The following is a 22,809-nucleotide window of genomic DNA, read 5'->3' on the forward strand; positions in this document are numbered from 1 at the left end:
GGTATCCATTTGACATTACATATACTACATATTGAAACACAAAATCAAACGAGACCTGAGAGATCTTTAACTATTTCAGCACAATTTGAACTATCTCAAGCTGTGGAAGGACTACCATGTGAAAGATCAGCTAAGCCAGGAAACCTTGAACAAAGCCGGATGACATTCATGTGGATCAATCTTTCATTAAATTTTCAACGGATGGCTTAAACTTGTAAGAGGCACACAAAAAAAATATGGTAGAGAATCTAATATGGAACTATAACATCTCCAGCTAGTGCTGAAACACGAAGTAGAACGTTGGTTATAGATAGCAACTTAATTTCTTGATAACATGAATAAAAATGACTTTGGAACTTATAACCTTGAAGGTCAAATCTTGCGAAAATCTAGATCTAATACAATGTAACCTCACCTAGAAGCTTAATCAGTTGAGATGATGTGCATTTGTATTGGCACAATATCGGTAGTACCAATCACAGAGCAACAATGTGGGGAAAAGGTATATTATAATACCAGAATGCTAGCTGGATGTTTTAGCAGATAAGGGATAACATTAGTGTAAGCATTTGATTGGATTGAGGAAATACAAGCTTATCAGCCATCATTATGCAGATATTTAAAGGAAACTAGCATTTTTTTTCCATTTGTAACTCGTAAAGGAAGATCCACTTTTATCAGACAGACTCCAAATGACAGCAAAGAAAAACGATAATAGTTAATGATAGATGTTAGATGTTATGATTTCAAGAAACATGGAACATATTTATATGCTTAAATAGCTTTTGACCATTAAGTTTTTGTTGGTCTGATTATTTTTATTGATGAAAAGGCAACCAATGTGAGATTATATTTTAAAACTATTTTGGAAGTCTACAAGACTACAACATCTTTTGTATTGTTACCAAATTTTCAATTATTTAGTTTGATGTAGATAGTGATAATGATACTAATATGCAGTTGCGTAATGCAGATGCACCATAGAGTACCTTGAAAAGTTAATGTATTATAACATTGGCATGTTTACGACAGAACCAAATGAAAAAAGCAGAGGTGAAGACTCCTACAATTTCTTCCTACCACTTGAATTGACTCAAGTTAAGACCAAAGACCTAGAATTCCTTTTAACTGGTTCAAGTCAACTATATTGATTCTGCACTTGGGGGTCATAGCTCATTAGGAGGATGACCATTGTTATTTGCAGACCAATGAGTTGTCTATTTGTAAACCAAACCTCAACAGTTTGATGGACAATCTAGCAAATTGTTTGCCTTATTACCAGTCAATTGATCAAATTAATGATGAACAAAATAATCAAAAATGACCATATTGACAAATGTACGTACACGGATAATGTCCAACAACATTCAGCTTGATCACAACTCACAGTTGGCAAATCCATAAGCAAATGACCTCTGTAATGGTATCTAACAAAAATGAGATTCAGGCAAGAATGAGACATGGAAGGCCCTTTGGTAGCACAATAATATGTCTAAAAGCAAGAAAAAGTCCAGGTATCCAGCTACTGATACAAAATTCATGTTAGTATTCTTCGAAGTTGACAGTTATACCTGATTGCATGAAGAGATATGAAGGAGGAACCAAGCCAGTTACATCTTAAGTCTGCTGCATCCGAGAACCAAAAAGTTACGTGCTACCTCTTCTACCACATTCAGCAGCATACATCTCTTGCAGCCATGGCACTTCCTCCTTGTATGGAAGAATAAAATTCTTCAAAAACATCTCATCTGGCTGAAGTAGAATAGTGGAGATCTTATATTTTCTGCTATGAAGACCTCTTGCCTCCAACATCGTCAACACCCGGTGACGAGGCAGCATCCTCTTCTCCAAACTATATGTCAAAAGCTGCGGATGCTGCGCGAAGTAATCCGGTTCACAGCCGATCTCCTTGACGAAAAACTCCATCTTTGCACGCACTGTCATCTCAGAAACCGTCAAAAAAGTTGGCGACTTGCGGAATGCAGCAAGAAACTGGACCTCCGACCAACCAAAACTCCTCATAGCCTCCAATTTGGCCTTGAATCTACTCGTACTTACAAAATTGAGAGTCCACATTGCCTGCGGAAATACTCGAGCATTCAGCGGAATCCCGAGCCCCTTGACACGCTCAACCAAAGCACGGAGCTTCTCAGGCTTTCGAAGGATAAAGGAGGGATTTCTTCTTGACAACAGAGTGATGCTTTTGTCGGAGATGCCGCAATCTCGAAGCAAGGCAAGGTTGGGGGCAACGGTTCGCTCGATGCTGCAGCTCAAGAACCAAGTATTATCCCTAAGAATCTTGGCCAAGCGATTGGTGCCGATAAGCCCTAACCAGAACTGGATCCTCGGGACAACGGTGCGAGCTAAGCTGAGATGGAATACTTGAGGATTGGAGACAAGGACAAGATTTAGATCGAGTCGGGAGAAGCCCAACTCCTCCAAAGCTTGGAACTTTGGAACAAAGGTCGTCTCCACATTGGAGCAGAGCAGCTTGGGCTTCGAAGAGAGGAGCTTTTTAAGTTGGGTTTTATCGAAGCCGCGGGATTCGAGATACTCGACGACGCAGTTGGGTTTCTCAGGGGTTTTGAGGTGAGATAGGGATTGGGAGGCTTTGGCTGCCTCGGATGGAGAGAAGCCGCACGAGCTTACGAGGTATTCGGCCATGAAATGGGGCTGGGAAGGAGATGGGCTGGCGCATGTAAGGGAGGAAGAGGAGGTGGTGGTGGCGGTGGCGGTGGCGGTGGTTGAGAAGTGGAAGAGGCATTGGAAAAGGCGGCGGCGCTGGTAGACGGAGGAAGAGAGCTTGGGGAGCATCTCCTCGTACAAATGCAAATGCAATTACCAGTTCAACCAAGTCTACTTTGTTTATTTCGGTCCAAACCCTATGTAAGAACTACAAATTTTCTGAAAATTTTGAGAAGAGATCGAACGCTTTCCTAGCCCACAGGCTTTAGTGCCCCAAAATTGTATAAAAATTTAACAAGAAACTAATCACAAAATTAGGAAAGAGAAAGTTCTCTTTAACATTTTTCTTCTCCAGATTAAGTATTCGTGTCTCTGTTAAAATAAAACAAAGAGAAATTTGTAGTTAGCACTTAGCATTGTAGTTTTGGGGATTATTAGATGGAAAAATCAAGACTAACGGATCATTTCGATTATGAGCAAAAAGAAGAAACAGGGTGCAAGACATAGTAAGTCTAAAAATCAGAGGGTTAGACGAAAATTAAAACATGGTTGACCAACCATTACACAAGTAAATTCGAATATCCTTCGCCATTAGAGTGAATATGTGAAGATGAGGAGAAACAAAAACTCGGCACTGATTCCAGTAAGACTCATGCATTCCACAGTAGTAAGTGGTTAGTAGACAAGAAATCTTTACTTTATTCTGGTGATGTTGCATGAAAAATCACACTCCAAAAATAATAATAAAACACCATATAGATTCAACTTTTCCACAAAAGGGGAGAGGAATCTGACAACCTCCAAATGTAGTATTACAACAATAAGATGCAAGTCTCAGTTGACTAGCATAGAGAGTTCGAAGTAGCTGTAGATGTGGGAGTATCAGATGTATCATATAACAATGCACTCATCTCCATTTCGACCTTAAGTGGCCAAATATGGTGTAATTGGGTCCACATCATCCTTTAGACATGAGCCTCAAGCTCAACATGGTCCACCATGGATGTTGTTGAGCACCTTATAAAGAATAGAGATCAAGTTTCAACTGCCCTATATAATCCCTGTTGAAATACTGGAGGTTGCATAAATCTTCAAGGAGTGCTCCGGAATGTATGTAATACCTGCTATATATTAGAAAATATTGTATATAAGGTTTTGTGAGACTACATTATGCATCTAAAAGACAGCTGCAGAAGCCTTTTGCTTTGCCATGACACAGATACATAAATAAACTGAGACTACCTCTAACAGGGATTTTCCTTAGCTGGAAGGTTAGAAAAACTTCAGGAAACTTTGAAAATAAGTAAACTATTCAAATTACCAGAACACCAACGAAATATTAATTCAGTGTATTAATATTCTAACACGATTTGAGTTCAGCTCTCAATAAGTACCTACGTATTTAAGTAATGGTCATAATTCAAATTTGCTTCATTCTTCTACAAAATATAGTCATCCGCTTCTACTGATGTCATAATATAGAATTTGATCATCTATAATTTGTCTATGACATCTTACTGAAATGAAACAGAAATATCAGATATCAAATTTAAATGGAGGAACTAATTATAAAGAAGTCATCTATTAACACCAGTAGCCGATAATGGATAGCAACACTAATTCATGTATAATTGTCAACTAATGCATATTGTAAGTACCTCAAGTTACATTGCTTAATTGTACCTCCATAACTGACTTTAGTTTTTGAAAGAAAAAAAAAAAAAACTCTTTCATTTTTTTTTTAAAAAAAAAATCAGATAGTATACTAAAGTGAGAAAATATAAACATTCATCAAATAAGAGAACAAAATGAAGAAGTTTGCAAGTCTATCATGGACCTATATGGCTATAATAACCAAACTTTATGACTTGGATGGTGGATGACGAATAAACACGTTTCGAAGAAAGTGCTGCGCTCACAAAGATATCAAGATATGTAAGTTGTACTAAAAATTGACATAAAGAAAAGACATAAACACAAAGTATAATCAATTGAGAGAGTGCCAATAAACAACCTTTTGTGAACTTGTCTGACCAAAACCACAATTGGGGCACCAAGTTCACAGATGATGTGAACAAAGAAAAATAAAATATATAGCCATCAGGTAAGCAGCAAAATCTTCTTGAGGTAGAGATGAATGGCAAGAAAAGATTACTAAAGCACACAAGATATAACTGGAATTATAAGGTTTGAAGTTGTTGTAGTTCAATGACAGTCACAAAAACTGATGGCAAATAAATTTCTCCTAAAAGGTTGCATAATCAACGGTAGCCATCTACTTATGCCCATAATATTCAAACCAACATGTTCATCTTATTCTAATTGGAACAACAACATGGGCTTTATCGATTCAAAGACTCGTAGTATACGAAATCATTAGCTATACCTTTCTCCTTGATAGCTATTTGCAGAGAATCAAATGTAATGATCCCGTCAGTTAACGGAAGTACCTCGAGCTTAACAGTAGCACTTGAACGTGCAGGAACACATCTAATTTAACCAGGCAAACAAAAAAAATTTGGTTAGTAATATTCTTGACATATTCTAGGTCAGATGAATATAAAGCACAGATCACTACCCGAGAGGCACAGCGCTCTGTAACCATAGATGTGTACAGCTTGATGAATTACTCAATTTATTTTCAGCACTATCACTTTCTTTAGAGTCAGTAGGGATTGGACTCAACCTTCGGATGCTTGTTGAATGTTTATCATAGGAGTTAATTGGGTTTGTTGGCGCTGAATTCAGAGATAGAACTGAAGGGGAAGAAGAATATGACTCTGGAGCAAGGACAGTTAAAGTAAGATCTTCAAATGTCAGATTTGTAGCTTCAAGGGTTAACACCTGAAACTCACAGGACCAAAAGTAATTAGGACATAGAGATTATAATATCTATTTATCTAGTCCATGAGAAAATAGAGACAGTAATAGAAAGGAAGAATATAAGAACCTGAACAGGCAGTTGGGGGACTCTTGTATTTGGTCCAACAGTTTGTTTGTAGGGTTCAGATGCTACAGAGATCATAAGATCTCTGGCAACACAGGGTCGCCAATTTGTTGCCTGCTTGAAAAAGAGTTTTGATTCTATAGGAATAAAATGTAAATCTGAGTTAGAATACTTAATAGAAATTTCTAATGAAGCATTTCATGTTTCATCCTTCAAATGGTACCAGTGTAATTGCAGCGACATGATACTAGAACTGCATACTGATCTGCAACTGAAGAGACTCTTTTGTGTTCATTAGCCCCTGATATCAAATGCATATTTGCACTTGCCTCATCACTCCTATTATCTCTATACATCACACCTGCTGGTTTAAGAATGAAAGAATGCTCCTCGCCCCTCCTGGATGAATAATTTCTTGTTATTAATAAAAAACCTTCTTGTCCTTCTACATGCAACAACTTAACCACTGCTTAAAGAGCCCAATTATTGGAATTGAAAGCTACTTCTTCAATCTTAAATGAAATTAATGTTTATTTTCCAATTACTTTAGTATTTTAATCTGTTCCCTGCCAGAACAAATACAGGGTATAACTTATAACTAGAAAGGCCTTGAATGCATTGCTTAAAAGACTTATTCAAAAGGTGAAAAGGCTCTTTAAATAGTGTAACAAATAATCAACAGTTCCACACGTTTAATCATGCTCACATGGATTTTCAAAAGAAACCAGAAATAAATTATGCGAATATATCTGAATGCAAATGAAGAAAGTTTTGCAAATAAAATGGATGAAATAGGAATTACTTCAAATAAGCATCAAAGCATGCTAATCTAAGTTGTGGCAGTATGAGATATTCTCTTTAACCAACATGCAAGTATATGAAGATCACTTCAAACAAATAATTTCTCAATGCAGACTAATATTTAGATGGCAGAGTCCTTACTTTATACAAAATATTGTTATTTTTGGTTCAGTTTTATCAGTAAATTACCTTTTGCAAGCTGATTTAAAAGTTAAACTTTTATATATCCTCAAAATGTTATCAACTTATTTATACAATATGCACAAAAAAAAAATCATTTTGGGGTCTTGTGCAAGTTCAAGTACTGGTTCAAAGCACTTCTCATGTGAGGAAAAACAATATCGGTAACAGTTTCTGCAGCAGAAGGTATTAGTTCCGGATGATGGGATTTGACATGTACCTGAGTGCAAGATTCGGCAAGCTGTGACCTTTCCCAGCCTCAATAGTGGCAATTGGTAGAGACAGAAGGGAACCTCCCTTTGATGCCTCCTCAAAGACAATAGTAATTGCATCCACGAAGATAACAATGTCTGCTACATGAGCTGGAGAAACATTCTGCAGGACAAGATATAAATGAAACACTGTTAAACCATTTTGTTATTTTTAATAGGGAAAAGAATAAAAAGTAGATAAATTTCACATCAGAAATATACTTTTATTTGAACACAGAGCAGATCCTCGGTGGTGCACCCTGCAGAAAATGAATGGATTTCTATTGGTTGAAGGATTTCAACCTTTCTCCGCCACCTCCTGCCAGGTAAATATATTCCTTCCAACCCACAGTGTACAGAATAGCGTTCTGGCTCCAGAGGCACACCTCTAAATGATAATGGCACATCATTTCCAGAATCAGGAGCCTTTGCCAGTTTCTCTGGTGAAAAGTGATTGAAGTCTTCAAGACCAAGCGCAGGTTTGGAGGTGGACGAATAAGAGCCAGTGGAGGGAGGTCCAGCATTTTGAGGCAATGAAGGCATGGAATAGCTTCTAAAGTGACCAAATGAGAAAGAAGCAGAGTAAGATGCCTTGTGAGATATGCTTGAACTCAAAGGAGGTGATAGTGGACGGGGGGGCGGTAGAGTGCGATCTAAAGGGAGCAACCAACTAAGAAGATCCCGGCATGGATCCTCGTGACTTTGACCGAGCGAGTTGTTCAGGTTCTCGGAAACAGAATTGCCAGGTAGCAACTTCTCAAATTGAAGAACTTCAAGTACAGGATCTTTTATATTGCTGACTCCAATATTAACTTGTAAAAGAACCTGCATCCTTCCAACAGAGAACAGGTATGACTAATCAATTTCCATAAAGATATATGGTGGTTGCAAGCATCTTAATTCAGATAAATCATTAATATTTCGTATAGTCAGAACTCACTAGAAATTACTTAATAAACCATAACCATGAAGCTTTGTCCCACCTACTTGTGGATCATTATATACAGGACATGTTTGCACTTAGAATTACCTATAAGGATGACTTGTAGACCTTACATTTTTAGGGGGCACGACCAAAAAGCAAATAAAATGAAAAACCAAGGATCGTATCTTTCAGAGACCATTTAAAAAGAAAATTACTAACTCACATAGTACGTATCTGTTGGGATGAAAAATGGTCGAATTAATTCCAGCCCGACTCGATTCAGATCGGATTCGGATAAATTTTTTTTATTTGATCCGGATACAGATAAGATTTTTGAAATCAGATATAAATTTCGGATTCGAATATGAATATCAGAAATTCGTTTACCCATTTTTGAATTATTTATGATTTTTAGTCTCATTTAAATAGTGAATATTGATATTATTACTAATAATGTGTTTTATAGTATTTGTAAAGATTAATTCTGCTAAATTTATATGTATTTGACATGTAAGAAATTTATTTCTTTTGAAACTCTTATTATTTTTATGTTAATTGTCTCTAAATAAAATATCATAATTCGTTTAAAATTTGATCAATATCCATTTAAGATCCGATTCTCTATTCAAAAATTATCCTTATCCATTTAATCTGAATATGATTTTAAAATTCGTTTTATCCGTATCTGAATCCATATCTATATCAAAATATGGATCCAGATGTGGATTAAGCATTATCTTATCTGTTTTTGCCCCTATGTATATGTCAATATAGATAGAGTGCCTCTCGGCACCCATTTAGGGTATTGTTTAGTGCTAATGCTAACTTTTACCTGATATATTCTATGAGTAGAAGGTAAATGATTGCAGTGCGCTTCTCCTATACTCCCCTTGTCTTCTCTACTCTACTAATCTCTATCTCTCTTGTAGTGAGATCCTCCATCAGCACCTATCCTTTCCATCCCTAAAGTTGCCCCACAATCTCTGACTCTCTCTCCTCTCCCTCTCCCTCTCCCTCCTATCATATTACTCCTAGTACAAACCTTTGGAAATGATCTCTGCCTCTCATCATGGCAACCATGAAACTTGGCATGAAAGTCCTTAGTTACAAGTTCCATCCTATGAGAAAGAATAAATTGTCTAATGAGATTCGCACTACAATTTCTCATGCAAACTATTAAACAACTAAAAAAATTAACAATTCAGAGAAGAGCATGCAGAAAATGAAGAATAATCTAATGCAACCCAATAAGAAACAAATATTTTATAAGCTCTCTATAAGATACAGGGATGATGCATAAATACTAAAAAGTGCTTCATCCGTACCACTATATCACCATTGCACAAAGAATAGCATCTAACAGAATCTCTTGCAACTCCACCAGAGGTATTGCCATCAAAAGATCCCTTATCAACAACAGCATTATAAGTATTATTACTTAAAGCCTTTTCACATCCTCCATCATTTCCTCCAGCCATCCCAAAAGCCACTGAAGATGATTCTACTGGGTTTCTTTTAGACCAAAGTGGTTCATCTGACTGGGCAATTCTGACAAAGAAATTCGAGTTTCTAAATCTTTCTAATATATCTTCTGTTTGCTGTTTATGGTCTTCCATACGAAGGAGAGACTCAGTCGCAGATATGTCCTGTCTCGGATCCATCTGACCATTACTTTCTGTACTCTGTTCAGCAGATTCTCTATATGTTCCATTGACGTCACCTTGCTCACTGATAGAATCAGATTTACTTGGTAAATTTTCCAACTGATTCTTTCCATTTTGACTGGATTTACCATTTTTAGACATCACCGCTGCTACCCTAAATGGAGTTATAATTTCCATATCCTTCTTCGATGCCGATAAACATACTACAATGTGAATCTGTTCACCTGAGAGAAGAGCAAAGCCAGAAACCTAAGAAGTAATAATTAAAATGTAGAATCAGTTTAACAGGAAAACACAGGAGATGGATCTACCAGGAAAAATGAAAGAACGGTCCAGAGACCGTAACTGTAGTATATCTGACACATCATTCCAGTTGTCAGGAAGTTCTTCTGCGAGATCAAGGTAATGAACTATTATGTATGAGATAATGATAACAATCAAATGAATCAGCAGTTATTTTGAACTGTATATCTTTAGTCGTTAACAAGTGAAATGTTCATTTAACAAGGATAAATTATGACAAGAAAATCCATTAGAAAAAGAATTTTGCCTTCAAATTTTGGCAACAATGCCTAAATTCAAGTCTGTCCAAGTTAATGGTGTGACATTCTGCGTAACTAAGTAGAGATATGCTGACTGCTAAACAATTAAAGCAAGAATAAAGGCAGATGTCTGAGAGGACAAACTGTATGGAATTGTGATCCATCCTTCATCTTCAGTTACATCAGTATGGTTTCCTCCAGAAACTTGGTTTTCTGAAGTTGAAACTACTGCTGCCCCAGCACCATGGACTCTATTGCTTTCATTATCACCATCTTCACCTGAAGCAGATGATTGATATGGGTCTTCAGAAATAAGACCCTCCAATGTGGTAGCAGGTTTTTGTGTAACACCCTTATGAGGTCCAGCTTCGGGGATAGTGGGTAACTCTGGGACTACTGGCTGCCCGGAACGTAATAAAAAGTTCATTGGCAATCCCAATTTCCTGTAACATCACAACATTTTTGGCAGAGAGAAAATTGTTTATTTGTGCACACTTACAGACCATAAGATTAAATTATAAGTTTCAATATCTCTGGCCTATGCATTAAACAATTTCACACAACTTAAAAATATAAGATTTTGTAATAAGAACCCAAAAATACATTCAAACCAACACAGTCATGTTTCAAATCAGATTTCATCACATGAGCATCAGAGCATGTAAACAATGAATGAAAGATTACTTAATCCAAATGCAGTTTTTGAGCCAAACCACATGGGGAAGGGAGCGCACTAACTTTAAAACCCTAGAATTCATGGTAGGAACAGGTGGAAGATACGTGGTACAACCAAATAATACCAACTGCTCCTATGTGTTATTGATGAAATCCCAATTCCACCACTAACATTCGTGTCTACTCCACGAAGTGTCGGGATCCAACATTAAATCGACTGATCAACGTTCATGCCACCTAGTTATAATTCATTCCCGACTCCATCACTCATTGCCGTAACTACAAAGACGATAACCTTACACCTTGTTCCTTATCAAACATCTCACAAAAGAGTTCATCTAGCAGCAAATCTAAGCAGGAGACGCAAAACTCCCTATTAAATTGAAGTATAAGATTCTAATTTATACAAATGGAAGAACCAAACCATCTAACAGCAAAGAAAATATAGTTGACGTCAAAATAACAACAGATCTAGAGTCCAAGAAAAGAGGAGAAGATTAGATCACCAAAGATTTTGATAGTACCTGATCCTTGGCAATCGCAACTTGGATCTTCAGAAATAATAGCGGCAATAGCAAGAGAGGAACGAGCTCGATCTACGAGGGCAACCGGTCCTTCTTGAGCTGCCTCACTTTGGGATTTTACGGTACATCCAAATGAGAGATCTCGAGGAAGAAGAGGACGGCAAAGCAGAGAGAGAGAGCGGGGTAGTTATCGGAGGATTACAACAATTTATCGATCAGAATACTGTGAGACCAGAGAAGCTGGAACTGAAGGCCGAAGGTAATTAGGCCTGAAGCCTAGCTCAACTAAGGCATTGTAGTAGGCCCGGCCCATATTTTAGACTTAAGTTCGTATCACGTTTATTTAATATTAATCATCTCAATTAATAGAGATAATCTTAAAATTTTGACTAACTTAGTAGATAGACAAAATTATCCCCATGTTCATTTAATATCTTTCCATCTTCTGGTGGCCTCTATGGGCCTTTATATCAATTCTCTAAATATCGAACTCTAAAAGCAAACCTTTTTTTAATTTCTTTAAAATCTACTTCTAATTATATGAGAGGAGAAAAACAGAAGGCATGTTTATCTATCTATATAGTTAATCAACCTTTTAATAGACGAAATGGATTTCTTTTTGTCCTTCTTCTTAAGAGCGTGAAAGTGATACCGAGTGATATTTAAGGGTTCAAAATATAATTAATCTTTATATATCATTGAAATTTTTTATTTCCAACCATGTATTATAAGTCCTAAAATGACATGATGAGCTCTCAGTCTCCCACTGAAAGTGGTTGTCTTGTGCTTGTGCACCCCTTTTTATCTTGAGCTAAGCTATATATATGGCTTGTACTTGTAATGCATTTTAACTTGTTCTATTTATTGTATTGATTTTAGCATATTATATGCTTTTTAACCCGCATTTTTAGTTAATTAGCATGCACTTCTCAAAAGAGAGGCAATATGTTAAGAGGTGCTTTCATTTTAAGAGAATACTGTGACTCCTTTCTTTCAAAACAGTATCTACTTAATATTCTACTTCATTTGAGATTTGGTTCATATCTGTTTAAAATTTAATTTGTACTTAGATTCATATCAGGTATTCATTTATTCAGAATACACTTTTAAAATTTACTATTCATCTAATATTTATATTTATATTTTATATCTAAAGAGAAGTATTTATTTACCGTTATCAATCTGTATACAATCAGTTTTCACCCTTATCTACTAACCCATGACAGATTTTATGGGTTCGATATATTAATTGTTAAAATCTACTATTTTCTTAATCCTCCGTTCACTTTAGAAATAATTTTTTTATATTATAAAATATGTTTTTTTTTCTAGAATTATAACTAAACATCGTAACAATCTTATTCTTGATTACAAATACTATTTATCAAAATTACATATTATACTATACACTAACTAAATTACTAATTTAATATTAGTATATATTCCCTCGACCTATTTTATATCAAATTAAAAAATATTTATGATAATTTTATTAAGAATAAAATTTTTTGTCATCTATTTTATATCATTTCAAATGTAATTATTATACGACCGCTAAACCTTTTATCTTAGTCTAAAATTAGCTTATATGTTCATTATTTATAAGAAAAGAAATAATAATAATATTATGATAACTCTTATAATTATTTGTAGAATTTTTTTTTTCACAACCTAAAATATTGTCCTTTTTTATATGACCGTTTAAACTTTTTTTAGTATCTGAACTATAAAAAGTATTTCATTTTACTCCTTCCATTAAGGAGTTATTACATATTAAAATAAAAATTTAGAGAGTTATTATAAAAAAATATTTTATATGACGGCGAAAGATGAATTATTCTTATTCATATTTATAACTTGCTTCCCAGCGAAATCCGTGCTCTAATATCGGATCCTTTCGGGCGAAGGAAGCACCTCCTAATCATAACCACGTCTAGCGTACTTTCCTCACTATGCGGAATGGTCTATCCACCGTCCATTTCTCCATCAAGCATATCATCCTCCATATGCTAAACTCGAACGGCTGACATCGCCCTAAGCGATCGGCAATGCGGACCCCACATCTCGCGTCCGTAGATAAACATCTGTGCGGACACAGGGGCCCGAGTCGCCTTCCTCAGTGAAGCAGGTATCAATACGGAGAAAGAGATCGGTTTCGTTCGTCATTTCCCATCTCTTATATCTCATCTCCTTATATTTATCATATATTGAAGAAAGATATTAAGATCTCTAACTGTCGTAAGGTCGACATCGATCTTAGCTTGGAAGTTTTTCCGATCCGTAGGTGTCGAAGTCCCCATGTCGATGCTCGATGCTTTCTTCAATAAGGTTGCCTTCAGGGGTGCTAAATGGTAAATCTCGGTCCTAAATTTTTGTATTATACTCCAAATCTTTGAGTCTTGATTCGATTTATCCTGTTTATTGTTTTGGAAGATACTAATGTTAGCTGCTGATTTATTAATTTGTGGGATCCGAGAAGTAGATTTCTGACTTTTGATGGCTTGGAGAATCTAGAATAGAATCTAATTTTTGTTTGTTTTCTCAGCAAAACGCTGCTGAAGTTGACGATTCCGAGAATAAAATTGTTGCGGAATCGGAGGGAGATCCAGCTGAAGCAGATGCGCAAGGAAATCGCCAAGCTTCTCGAGAATGGTCAGGAGGCAACTGCTCGGATTCGGGTATGATGCATTATTTCTGTAACTGTGTAAAATATATTATTGATTTGTTCTGACTTTTTCTATCACCTATGGATTGCTGTGGATCCGGAGGACCCTTAAATCCAAAGATCATGTAGCTCTTGTAGTTACAAGAGAGTGTTGATAGTGGGTATATTGCTTGCAGGTGGAGCATATCATTCGGGAAGAGAACATGATGGCGGCACAGGAGATTCTTGAGTTGTTTTGTGAACTTATCTCAGTTCGCCTTCCCATTATTGAAACACAAAGGTTGTCTAACTATACTGTTTGTTCTCCTCATTATATATCATATTTGCTGATGGTTTTCTGAAATGCTCATCTTGGAGTTGTAAAACTAATATGCAATCAAGACGAGAATATTGATGAGTGGGGACTGACTGACAAGATAGAATGCTAGATGGCTGTATCTGACAAGTTATGGGCAATTATAAGTTAGGAGGGAATAAGTTGAGGTGGTTTGGACATGTCCAACCTATCACCAGTATGAAGGATGAAGATTGTTCAAGTATTATGTTCCATGACAGAGAGAGAGAGATCAAAACTACCATGACGTATATGAAGACATTGTTGCACTTAATTTGACAGAACATATTAGGCTAAAAGAATGGAGGAAATTGATCTATATAGCTGATTCCAGATCGTTGGAACCAAATACTTTATCATCATTATCAGTTTTCTTTTTTGAGTTAGCTATTGTTATTTCTTGATGTGCTGCTTCTTTTCAGGCTTCATCGAAGTTTCTAGGAAAAAAAATTTGTTCCCAGAGACATTTTCACATATTGAATGATAAAGTTAGTTCCATTTTGTGGCTAAACAAAGGTTCCATTTTTAGTGGTATAAAAACTGCTTAATCTTTTCTATGTTGTGCTACCGAATGCTAGAGATATACGAATGTCAATAAGGCAAATGGATTGGGATTCCATCTAGGCTGTACTCGCACGGGTCGGTTCCGATGGGCTGCCCAGTGTGCACGGATGAACAAGGCATGGCTCTGATCTCATCCCTCACATCTAACAACTCATTATATTAGTATTAGGGCGTGATCAAACTGTTGGATGTGCACAGCTTATGGCTTATGCGTTGCCACATATTTGAAGGCCACCTTCATTGACCTACACGATGTCGGCCAAACCAAAATCAAGCTCTAAGGCACATAGTGTTAATCTTGGACATGTTGTAGTATGTGTTATAGATGTATGATGTAGTCATTATCATGCATATCGATGTAACATGACATTCGAAAATGATAAGCTATCCAAGTATAACCTATATTCTATTTAATTTTGGATTTTACCATATTTGAAAGTGAATGTGTAAAAACTGTAGCATAATTGGAAGGAACAATAATATTACAACCATGAAGGATAGTTATTGGTACCTCAATTATGTCGTTTAACTTTACATGCTATGTCAATTACCTGAGGGGCAACCTAGCATATTCCTCAAGCTGGAAATAGTCTAAACACATATAGCCATTGTGGTTATTTCTCAAAAAGTGGTTTATTGTAGGCTTTAATAGGTAAAGAGAGGTCGTAAATAAGCATATTCTAATGGTAAAAGTGTGGAAGTTGTCACTAGGTCTCATCTTATGCTCATAAGGCTATAGATCTAATTATCTTGTTTTTTTAATAATGATGGCTTATTGTTTCAGGGAGTGCCCTCTTGACCTTAAAGAAGCAATATCCAGTATTTGTTTTGCTGCACCTAGGTGTGCGGATCTGCCTGAACTACAGCAAGTTCAGATGTTATTTGCTGCCAAATATGGCAAAGAATTTGTTGCAGCTGCCACTGAACTTATGCCAGATTGCGGGGTCAATCGCCAGGTTATATGAACTGTCAATTATTAGCGATTTAATTCAAATCCAGTATCCCAGGCAGACCGCTTTTTACCATGAGAAGTCTATTATATATGCAGATAATTGAACTATTGTCAATTCGTGCACCTTCTGTGGAAACGAAACTGAAGTTGCTGAAGGAGATTGCTGAAGAGCACGAGTTAGATTGGGACCCGGCAGCCTCAGAGACAGAATTTCTTAAACCTCATGAAGATTTATTGGTAAGTTTGAAGTTATTATGTCATATTGAGTAGACAGAATTTCTTAAAACTCATGAAGATTTGTTGGTAAGTTTGGAGTTATTACAATGACTGATAAATTAAGTCTCTTCAGAATGGACCAAACCACTTCACTGATGGTTCTATGTTGCCTCTTCCCAAAGAGAAACATGAAGAAGAATTAGTGCCCAGCCCTGCGGACGAATCTCATGAAGAACCTGATTCAGATGCAGGCTTTGATTCCTTAGATTTGCCTGAAGTTCCTAAAGTTTCTGTCCGACCAAATCCTGACATTCGAACAGCTCCAGAAATTGGTCCACATGTATCCATCTCTCACTTTGTTGACCCAGAACTTGGTCCCCATGTCTCAAAATCTGATCAAGCAGAAAAAGATATCACAAGTTTTCCTTCCGTCAAAGCTGATGTAAACAATCCTGATCCTCCAATTTCTTTTCCCTATAATGCCTCTATTGCTGCTACTGAAAATAGACAGTTCATCCCATTTATGTCACCCCCATCCTTCTCTTCTGCTTCAGTGAAGCAAAGTGAGCCAGATCCCTTACCCACAGTATTCTCTTCTGCTTCAGAAAAGCAAAGTGAGCCAGAAATTGAACCGGCATCATCTTCCTCTGTTTCAATGCCACCAGAGCAAAGCGAAACTGCTGCTTTCATTCCATCATTTCGTTCAGATTCAGTATCCCCCAAACTAAAAGGGCAAGATTCGTCACTTTCTCAAACCAAGGGTGTGTCCAATGTGGACTTGCAAGATGTATTGGTTGCTGCACAGGCAGCTGCTGAGAGTGCTGAAAGAGCTGCTGCAGCTGCACGTGCTGCTGCAAATCTTGCACATATTAGAATCTCAGACCTTGTAGCAACGGGGAGCACTGTGAACTCTGCCAGCCACGATGTCAAATTCCAGGAGAATTCTCATGATACAAGGATGGTAGACAAGCCAGTATTTGACCAACAAGATTCATTTTCCTATAGGGACACAAGTGGAGTTTATAATCCTCAATGGACATCAGATTCTCCAACTCTCCCTTTGCAGGAAGTGCCTGCAGTGGAAAATTCACCTAGTCCAAAGGAGCAAATGCCAGAGGATCGCCCTTCTCATGTGCCTCAGCGGTTAGCTTCTTTGGAGGATGATCCATATTTCTCATATCCCAACCTTTTCACAACCCCAGAGTCGAACACTGGTATGGGTCTTCACCCGTCAGGTGAAGCTCCACGGTCTTAATTTGCAGTTTGGTGTTTGGAATGGCATCATGTTTTCTCATGCTTTGTTTTGAGCAGTACTAGCTTGGCTTAAGATATTCAGGAGTGTAATCAATAAAACATAAATTCAGTTGTCCTTTATTGTATTTATTGTTCGTAGACGAGTCATATATATAGTCTGTAAATTTCTGGTTCTTGTAGTTGGATAGCTGGATCTTTCCCATTCCAAATAATGTAGTTGAGTGCACAGTTTAAACACTCTAGTGAAGTATTTTACTTTGCTTGAATCATTTGCATGTATATCTCATGTTTCTTACACAATAAAGATCTAAAAATAATCAACTCAAGTCTTCTGGAGAAAAGAGAATGCTATGATTCTCCAATCTTCAAGAAAGTGTTCGTGGAAGCATGCATTCTCCCTAAGCCCTTTCTGCAGGGAAGTTAGAGCAGACAGAAGCAAACCAGCTCACTATATTCGTAATCAGCTCAGGTCATCAATTTCAAGTGCAAATTTCAAAGGTTAATATAAGCATTCAATAGTTTAAAAACATATACCATATTAGAGGTACCACTGTTTATACAACTCAACGTAGCAGGACTTAAAAACCGAGATTGTTGAAATGTGCATTTTCCCAATAACAATGTTCACGATCTGAGTCATAACTCTCTCTCTCATAATTCCCGTTTTGAAACACGAAAGACAAAAGTCAGGAGGATTTTGCCTGTTTGGTCAAAGAATATAAATGATTAATAGGACAAGTAGGGTAGTCTGATAGCTGAACTGTATCTATTTACTTGCAGCTGTTACCCTCAAAGGATTGTGCATCCCGGGAAGCCTGTCAAGCTCCCAGAAGTGATGCATGGATCTTTCACAACTTATCAGCCTTTTAATGAACGACAAAAGCTTATCGAATTTGCTCTTATGATCTCAATTCATTGCAATAGGCAATCATATTGGAGGCTTGAACAGTGTTGACACTTGATGCAATGTTGCAGGACAACGTCTCATGACTCATGTTACACTCACATCTTAAGGTTTTACTGGCCGCATATGCCTGTACCATCAGTATAGAGTTGAAATCTCTGTGTTCACATAGGTGACGGAACTACTATCTCTGAAACAGCTGGTTCATCATCCGGGACTTCGTTAGGAGTGCAAATCTGGAAGCTTCCATCCAAACTGTTTGAGTTTTGATCCAGAATACAGCTGTGGTTTTTCTCTGCATTTATACTTGATTCAGTGACCGGGAAAAGTGAGTTTCCTTCTGTGTTCTGGTGGGTGCTACTATTGTAGTTCTTTCCCCTCCACACAACTATTTGCTCCTTGTCAAAAGTCACAAGTACGCAAGGAACCAGATCCTGTATTTTTAATGCAGCAAAAAGTTAAATCAGATTTTACAATTAATACAAGCAGAATACAACACAACTATTTGCTCCTTTCAAAAGTCACAGGTACGCAAGGAACCAGAAACTGTATTTTTAATGTAACAAATGTTAATCAGATTTTAGAACTAGTACAAGCAGAGACACATCACATGAAAACACAAGCCAAATATGCATGTTGTGTTTGCTGCTATATTATAAGGAAGAAACTCATTATTTTTTATCACATGAAAAATAGTGTAATTTATTAAACAAGGTAGAAGCTTATCCTAATTTCAGACAATATAAAAGTATAAAGTCAAAACATATCTTTCAAATAAAAAAAGGATCTTGTCATATTGCACCATACTGATATAGCGAAAACCGATATAAGGAAACAAATCATGTCAATCTTGTCTGGTGATATTTTGTAACCTTCTTTTACTGGTACGAGAAAATTTGTTCTCGTGAAATTAACTGGAATGTCGATAAAATATTGTGTTTTCATACATAAGGAAGCAATTTCTGAGGCAGATAGTTTTTGTTATCAGGGTTCAGGCCCAGTTTTATGGGGAAAATATTTTCCCACTCATTATTCTACTAAACACCTTTTGGCTTGTCAGGCAGTTCATCTGAATGAATAGTTTAGACTAAAATATAGTAGCAAATTTTTGATAAAGAAGGAGCATGACAGCTAAAATGGAAAAAATTTGTATGTTGTATCTCTACTTACAAAAGATTGCTGAAGACTTTAACTCAACCTAATATTTTTTTTCCTTTTCACCCTAAGGTTTGAATAAGATAGAAGAGGAAACACTGAGTAACCGCTGCTAATATAATATATAATACACTTACCCTGAGCTTAACCCCTATCTTCTTATAGTCACTTTCTGGCAGTCCTTTGCAGTCTATGCGAACCAATTCGTCAGTTAGAAAAGCATCACGAACCATTGGTATCAGACTGGCATAATACCCGTTCTTGGCTGCCAAAAAGAGCAAGTGGTGAACCATTTATATTGTGAATATTTTAAAAATTTTAGAGTTGGAATGAGTATTACCAAGCTTTGTCAAGACAGGAACTGTGAGGCCTTTCTTCCTCATTTCTTTTGTCTCCTCAATTGTTAGGCTATCAATAACTGTCTTGATCAACCTTGGATATATCGGTTCATGAGGTTTCCACAACATTAGTGGAATAACAGGTCTTTTCTTGGGATTGTAATGCCTTCCTCTGTACAATATGATCTGACCACCATGCCTGTGAATGATTAGACCACCAGTCTTCTCCTGAAAGTACGTGTCAAATTTATTTATAACGTATGCGCCATGATAAAACTTAATTGGGAGCATGAAAAGACAGCCAGCTGAAATTATATAGATCAAAGTGTACACGTTTTGCATAATGAACTAAGAAAGTTTTGCCTAATAAATAGAACATAGAAGAACAGATGGAAAATGAACTACCTCAAGATGGGTGCAGACATTTTGCATATCAACAGTTGGCACACCAAGACACTTTATTCTAACAGCCTCAGCATTCTTCCAGTTATTATGAATGTCATTCAACATATTGTGTGTGAGGCCATCTCTCCCTGAAAAAAGAACAGAACACTTGTTACTGCAAATGTCCAATAGCTTCAATAAGAATGATTACACAAGGATAAGAAAGAAAGAAAGAAAGAAAGAAATGACTTTGTATCAGTACAGGTGCATATGGATCTGTAGACAATGTTATTATACACACCCAACTAGATTAGCAGCAAGTCCATACTCATCATCGGGAATCAAAAGATGATATGATTTCTAACATAATAAGTGGTTTAGCACTTCCGACAAGTTCAAGAATGAAGTTCACAAAGATGTTAACAACTACCAACATTTCACCTAGAAATATCCAAAAAAGCAATTGCTTACAATAAAATCAGATCCAGTCAATACGGATCCTAATTCAGTCCAAGAAGATGTGGAATGAGGAGAGATTATCAACCAGCTCCTAGAAGTTCACTACAACTGCAATCTATCCACAGAACATGCTTGCGGCTAAAAAGCATCCACAATTAGAACTTCTAGTTAGCATAGGTGGCACTTTACTAATTGCCCCAACCAAGAGAGTGCTCCTATTCACAGGAATTAAGTAGATTACAGAATCCATCCTGAAAATATAAACTTCAGTAAACTCAGCATTAGAATATCATGTGCCCAATCTATATAGCTATTAATGAAACCAAACATATTAATCAACTTATTATTATGTCATTCTGGAATCTATTATTTTCGCCACACCGCCGTATGGCAAGCCATTGGAGTTGTTGACATGTAGTAAACAAGCTCAGGCAGATTACAAGTCTTACAATTCTACTAATCGCATTTCTCTTTCTCAACCCAAAGCTCCCATACATATTGGGCAGCACAAGTAATCCTCTCAATTAACAAATGAAAAACAAGTCCAAAGTTCGGTTCTATTATAATCGGCCTACAGATTAAGATTAATCTGAATGAAAGAGAATATGAAAGAATAAAAAATACCCAGATTAACTTGTCGTTTGGTCCGATTCCTTTGGCATTTCTCGATCAGAAATGCTCTCTCCGCCGGCGTCAACGGCTCCCCAAGTATCTTTTCCCTCAACTTCTTCGCCTTTTCCAAATCTACGGCTGCCGCGCTTGGGTCATCTCCATCCACGGATCTCAGCGTGGGATCAACGGCGGGAGCACACAGCCCAGTCCAAGGCCGGTCGACTCGACCTGGCCCGAAGGGTGAATACTTAGGCTCGCGGAGCCCAATGGGTTTCACGTTCGGGTTACTCTCAGTGTAGCTGAACCGGAAGTCGAAGGGGACGTCGGAGTGGAGCAGCTTCTGGCCGGAGAGATCGAGGGATGAGGGTGGCCGATAGGGTGGCTTTTTCTTCTTCTTTATGGTCTTCTCGGAGGGGGACGAGTCGCCGGAGCTACGGTTAGGGTTCTGGGGGAGGGGGGAAGGAGGAGGAACGAAGCCGTAGCGTTCGCGTAAGCGGGAGAAGAGGGGGTGAGAGGAGGATAGGAAGCGGAGGGAGAGGAGAACGGAGGCTAGGGTTTGCTTTTGGTGGGAGAGTGGTTCGAAGACCATCAGGGGGTGGAAAGAATCTGCGTTCGTGTTCGCCGGCAGTAACTCCGGGCTGCGGCGCAGTGGAGACTTTGGTTATGGAACGGCCGAACAGGTTTGATATGACTGAAGGCTTTTAAGGGGGGCTACATAAATACCCCTGCATTTAGATTGATATTACCGCGTACCACCAAAATAAAATTAGAAATAAAAGAAGGATAATTCCAATTTCAGCGAACTATCATCTATTTTTATAATAATCCTTTAAACTTTTTTAGTATACTAAAACCTGAACTATCAAAAAAATCTCATGTAATGTAATGTGATTCAGATAATTAATTTTATTATTTTTTGCATGGTAGATAGTTGATTGCAAAAGTAACGTGAGAATATTTTATGAGGATAAGATACTGAGATGATGTATGATCCCATAAAATACTACATAGGTATATAGGTGATAAGATATCTTATTCTTTTATGGATCAAATAAAGATGTCGGTTATCTAATTTATAGATATAGCATTTCAATTTGGTTGCCCACCTACTTGCGAAATATATTATCTATTGTAAGGGATATAATTTGATGAGAATTTAGTGGAGATAGTTCATGATAAAAATATTCTTCATAAGTTTAATATAATTTTAAATTCATAAATTATTGATATGTACTTTATAGATAGTATTGTTAACGTGAAAGAGCTTTTAAGTCAAACTACCACAACATTGATTATTTTTACTGAAGAAGAACTATTAACTCAAGTCACTATTATGAATGAACCAACTATGAGTGAAAGTTGTAAATGACCTAACCGTGAATGAACCGGTTATGAATGAACTAGCTAGGAATAAAGAGAATGTGAATGAAGATGATGAAATGATGATGTTTATAATGAATATAGTAGTGATGATACAAAATATAATGACATCGCTTGGATAGATAGCTTAAGTAACGAGGAAAATGAAGAAGATAACAATAGTGACGACATGCATAGCTGGCATGGTTCTAATGATGAATGTGACAAGCCTAACATTTCGGAGTCTAGAAAAGAAAAGGATATGCAAAAATCCACGCTCTAAAATGGGATGACATTTGCCACACCCCTAAGTATAGGACTTTCTTACGGGAATATCATATTAAGAAAGATTATGAGCTTAAGCTTATTAAAAATAAATTAAGTAGAATTATGATGGCGTGTAAGAGAGGTTATACATT

The 22,809-nt window shown here is 37.0% G+C and overlaps 4 protein-coding genes across 5 annotated transcripts; 1 reads left to right on the plus strand and 3 right to left on the minus strand.

Annotated features, from left to right (window-relative positions):
- Positions 1 to 1,051: 1,051 nt before the first annotated feature.
- Positions 1,052 to 2,855, minus strand: LOC140778566 (uncharacterized). The gene is made up of 2 exons (XM_073123356.1): positions 1,572 to 2,855; positions 1,052 to 1,427 (listed from the first exon to the last, which is right to left on the minus strand). The coding sequence occupies exon 1, from the start codon at positions 2,812 to 2,814 to the stop codon at positions 1,648 to 1,650; it is 1,167 nt and encodes a 388-aa protein (XP_072979457.1). The 5' UTR covers positions 2,815 to 2,855; the 3' UTR covers positions 1,052 to 1,427; positions 1,572 to 1,647.
- A 509-nt stretch (positions 2,856 to 3,364) lies between these two features.
- On the minus strand, positions 3,365 to 11,404 carry LOC140778136 (uncharacterized). Of its 2 annotated transcripts, none has more exons than XM_073122701.1 (11): positions 11,195 to 11,404; positions 10,140 to 10,438; positions 9,765 to 9,842; positions 9,115 to 9,677; positions 7,087 to 7,689; positions 6,834 to 6,988; positions 5,856 to 6,031; positions 5,636 to 5,769; positions 5,264 to 5,529; positions 5,072 to 5,175; positions 3,365 to 3,806 (listed from the first exon to the last, which is right to left on the minus strand). In XM_073122701.1, the coding sequence occupies exons 2-11, from the start codon at positions 10,420 to 10,422 to the stop codon at positions 3,736 to 3,738; spliced, it is 2,433 nt and encodes an 810-aa protein (XP_072978802.1). In that variant the 5' UTR covers positions 10,423 to 10,438; positions 11,195 to 11,404; the 3' UTR covers positions 3,365 to 3,735. The 2 variants fall into 2 exon arrangements, with proteins under 2 accessions (XP_072978802.1, XP_072978801.1); XM_073122700.1 differs by having other exon boundaries at positions 3,365 to 3,809.
- Positions 11,405 to 13,323: 1,919 nt separating this feature from the next.
- On the plus strand, positions 13,324 to 17,445 carry LOC140778587 (uncharacterized). Its single transcript, XM_073123379.1, has 6 exons — positions 13,324 to 13,545; positions 13,740 to 13,872; positions 14,036 to 14,139; positions 15,542 to 15,713; positions 15,806 to 15,946; positions 16,059 to 17,445. The coding sequence occupies exons 1-6, from the start codon at positions 13,493 to 13,495 to the stop codon at positions 17,178 to 17,180; spliced, it is 1,725 nt and encodes a 574-aa protein (XP_072979480.1). The 5' UTR covers positions 13,324 to 13,492; the 3' UTR covers positions 17,181 to 17,445.
- Positions 17,446 to 17,656: 211 nt separating this feature from the next.
- On the minus strand, positions 17,657 to 21,710 carry LOC140778066 (CRS2-associated factor 1, mitochondrial). Its single transcript, XM_073122597.1, has 5 exons — positions 21,044 to 21,710; positions 19,982 to 20,109; positions 19,579 to 19,804; positions 19,376 to 19,503; positions 17,657 to 18,517 (listed from the first exon to the last, which is right to left on the minus strand). Exons 1-5 carry the CDS (start codon positions 21,618 to 21,620, stop codon positions 18,248 to 18,250), a joined length of 1,329 nt encoding a protein of 442 aa, XP_072978698.1. The 5' UTR covers positions 21,621 to 21,710; the 3' UTR covers positions 17,657 to 18,247.
- Positions 21,711 to 22,809: the final 1,099 nt, after the last annotated feature.

This window comes from Typha angustifolia, chromosome 15 (genome assembly GCF_048772165.1).
Source record: "Typha angustifolia cultivar Huaian chromosome 15, ASM4877216v1, whole genome shotgun sequence".
Taxonomy (NCBI): Eukaryota; Viridiplantae; Streptophyta; class Magnoliopsida; order Poales; family Typhaceae; genus Typha; species Typha angustifolia.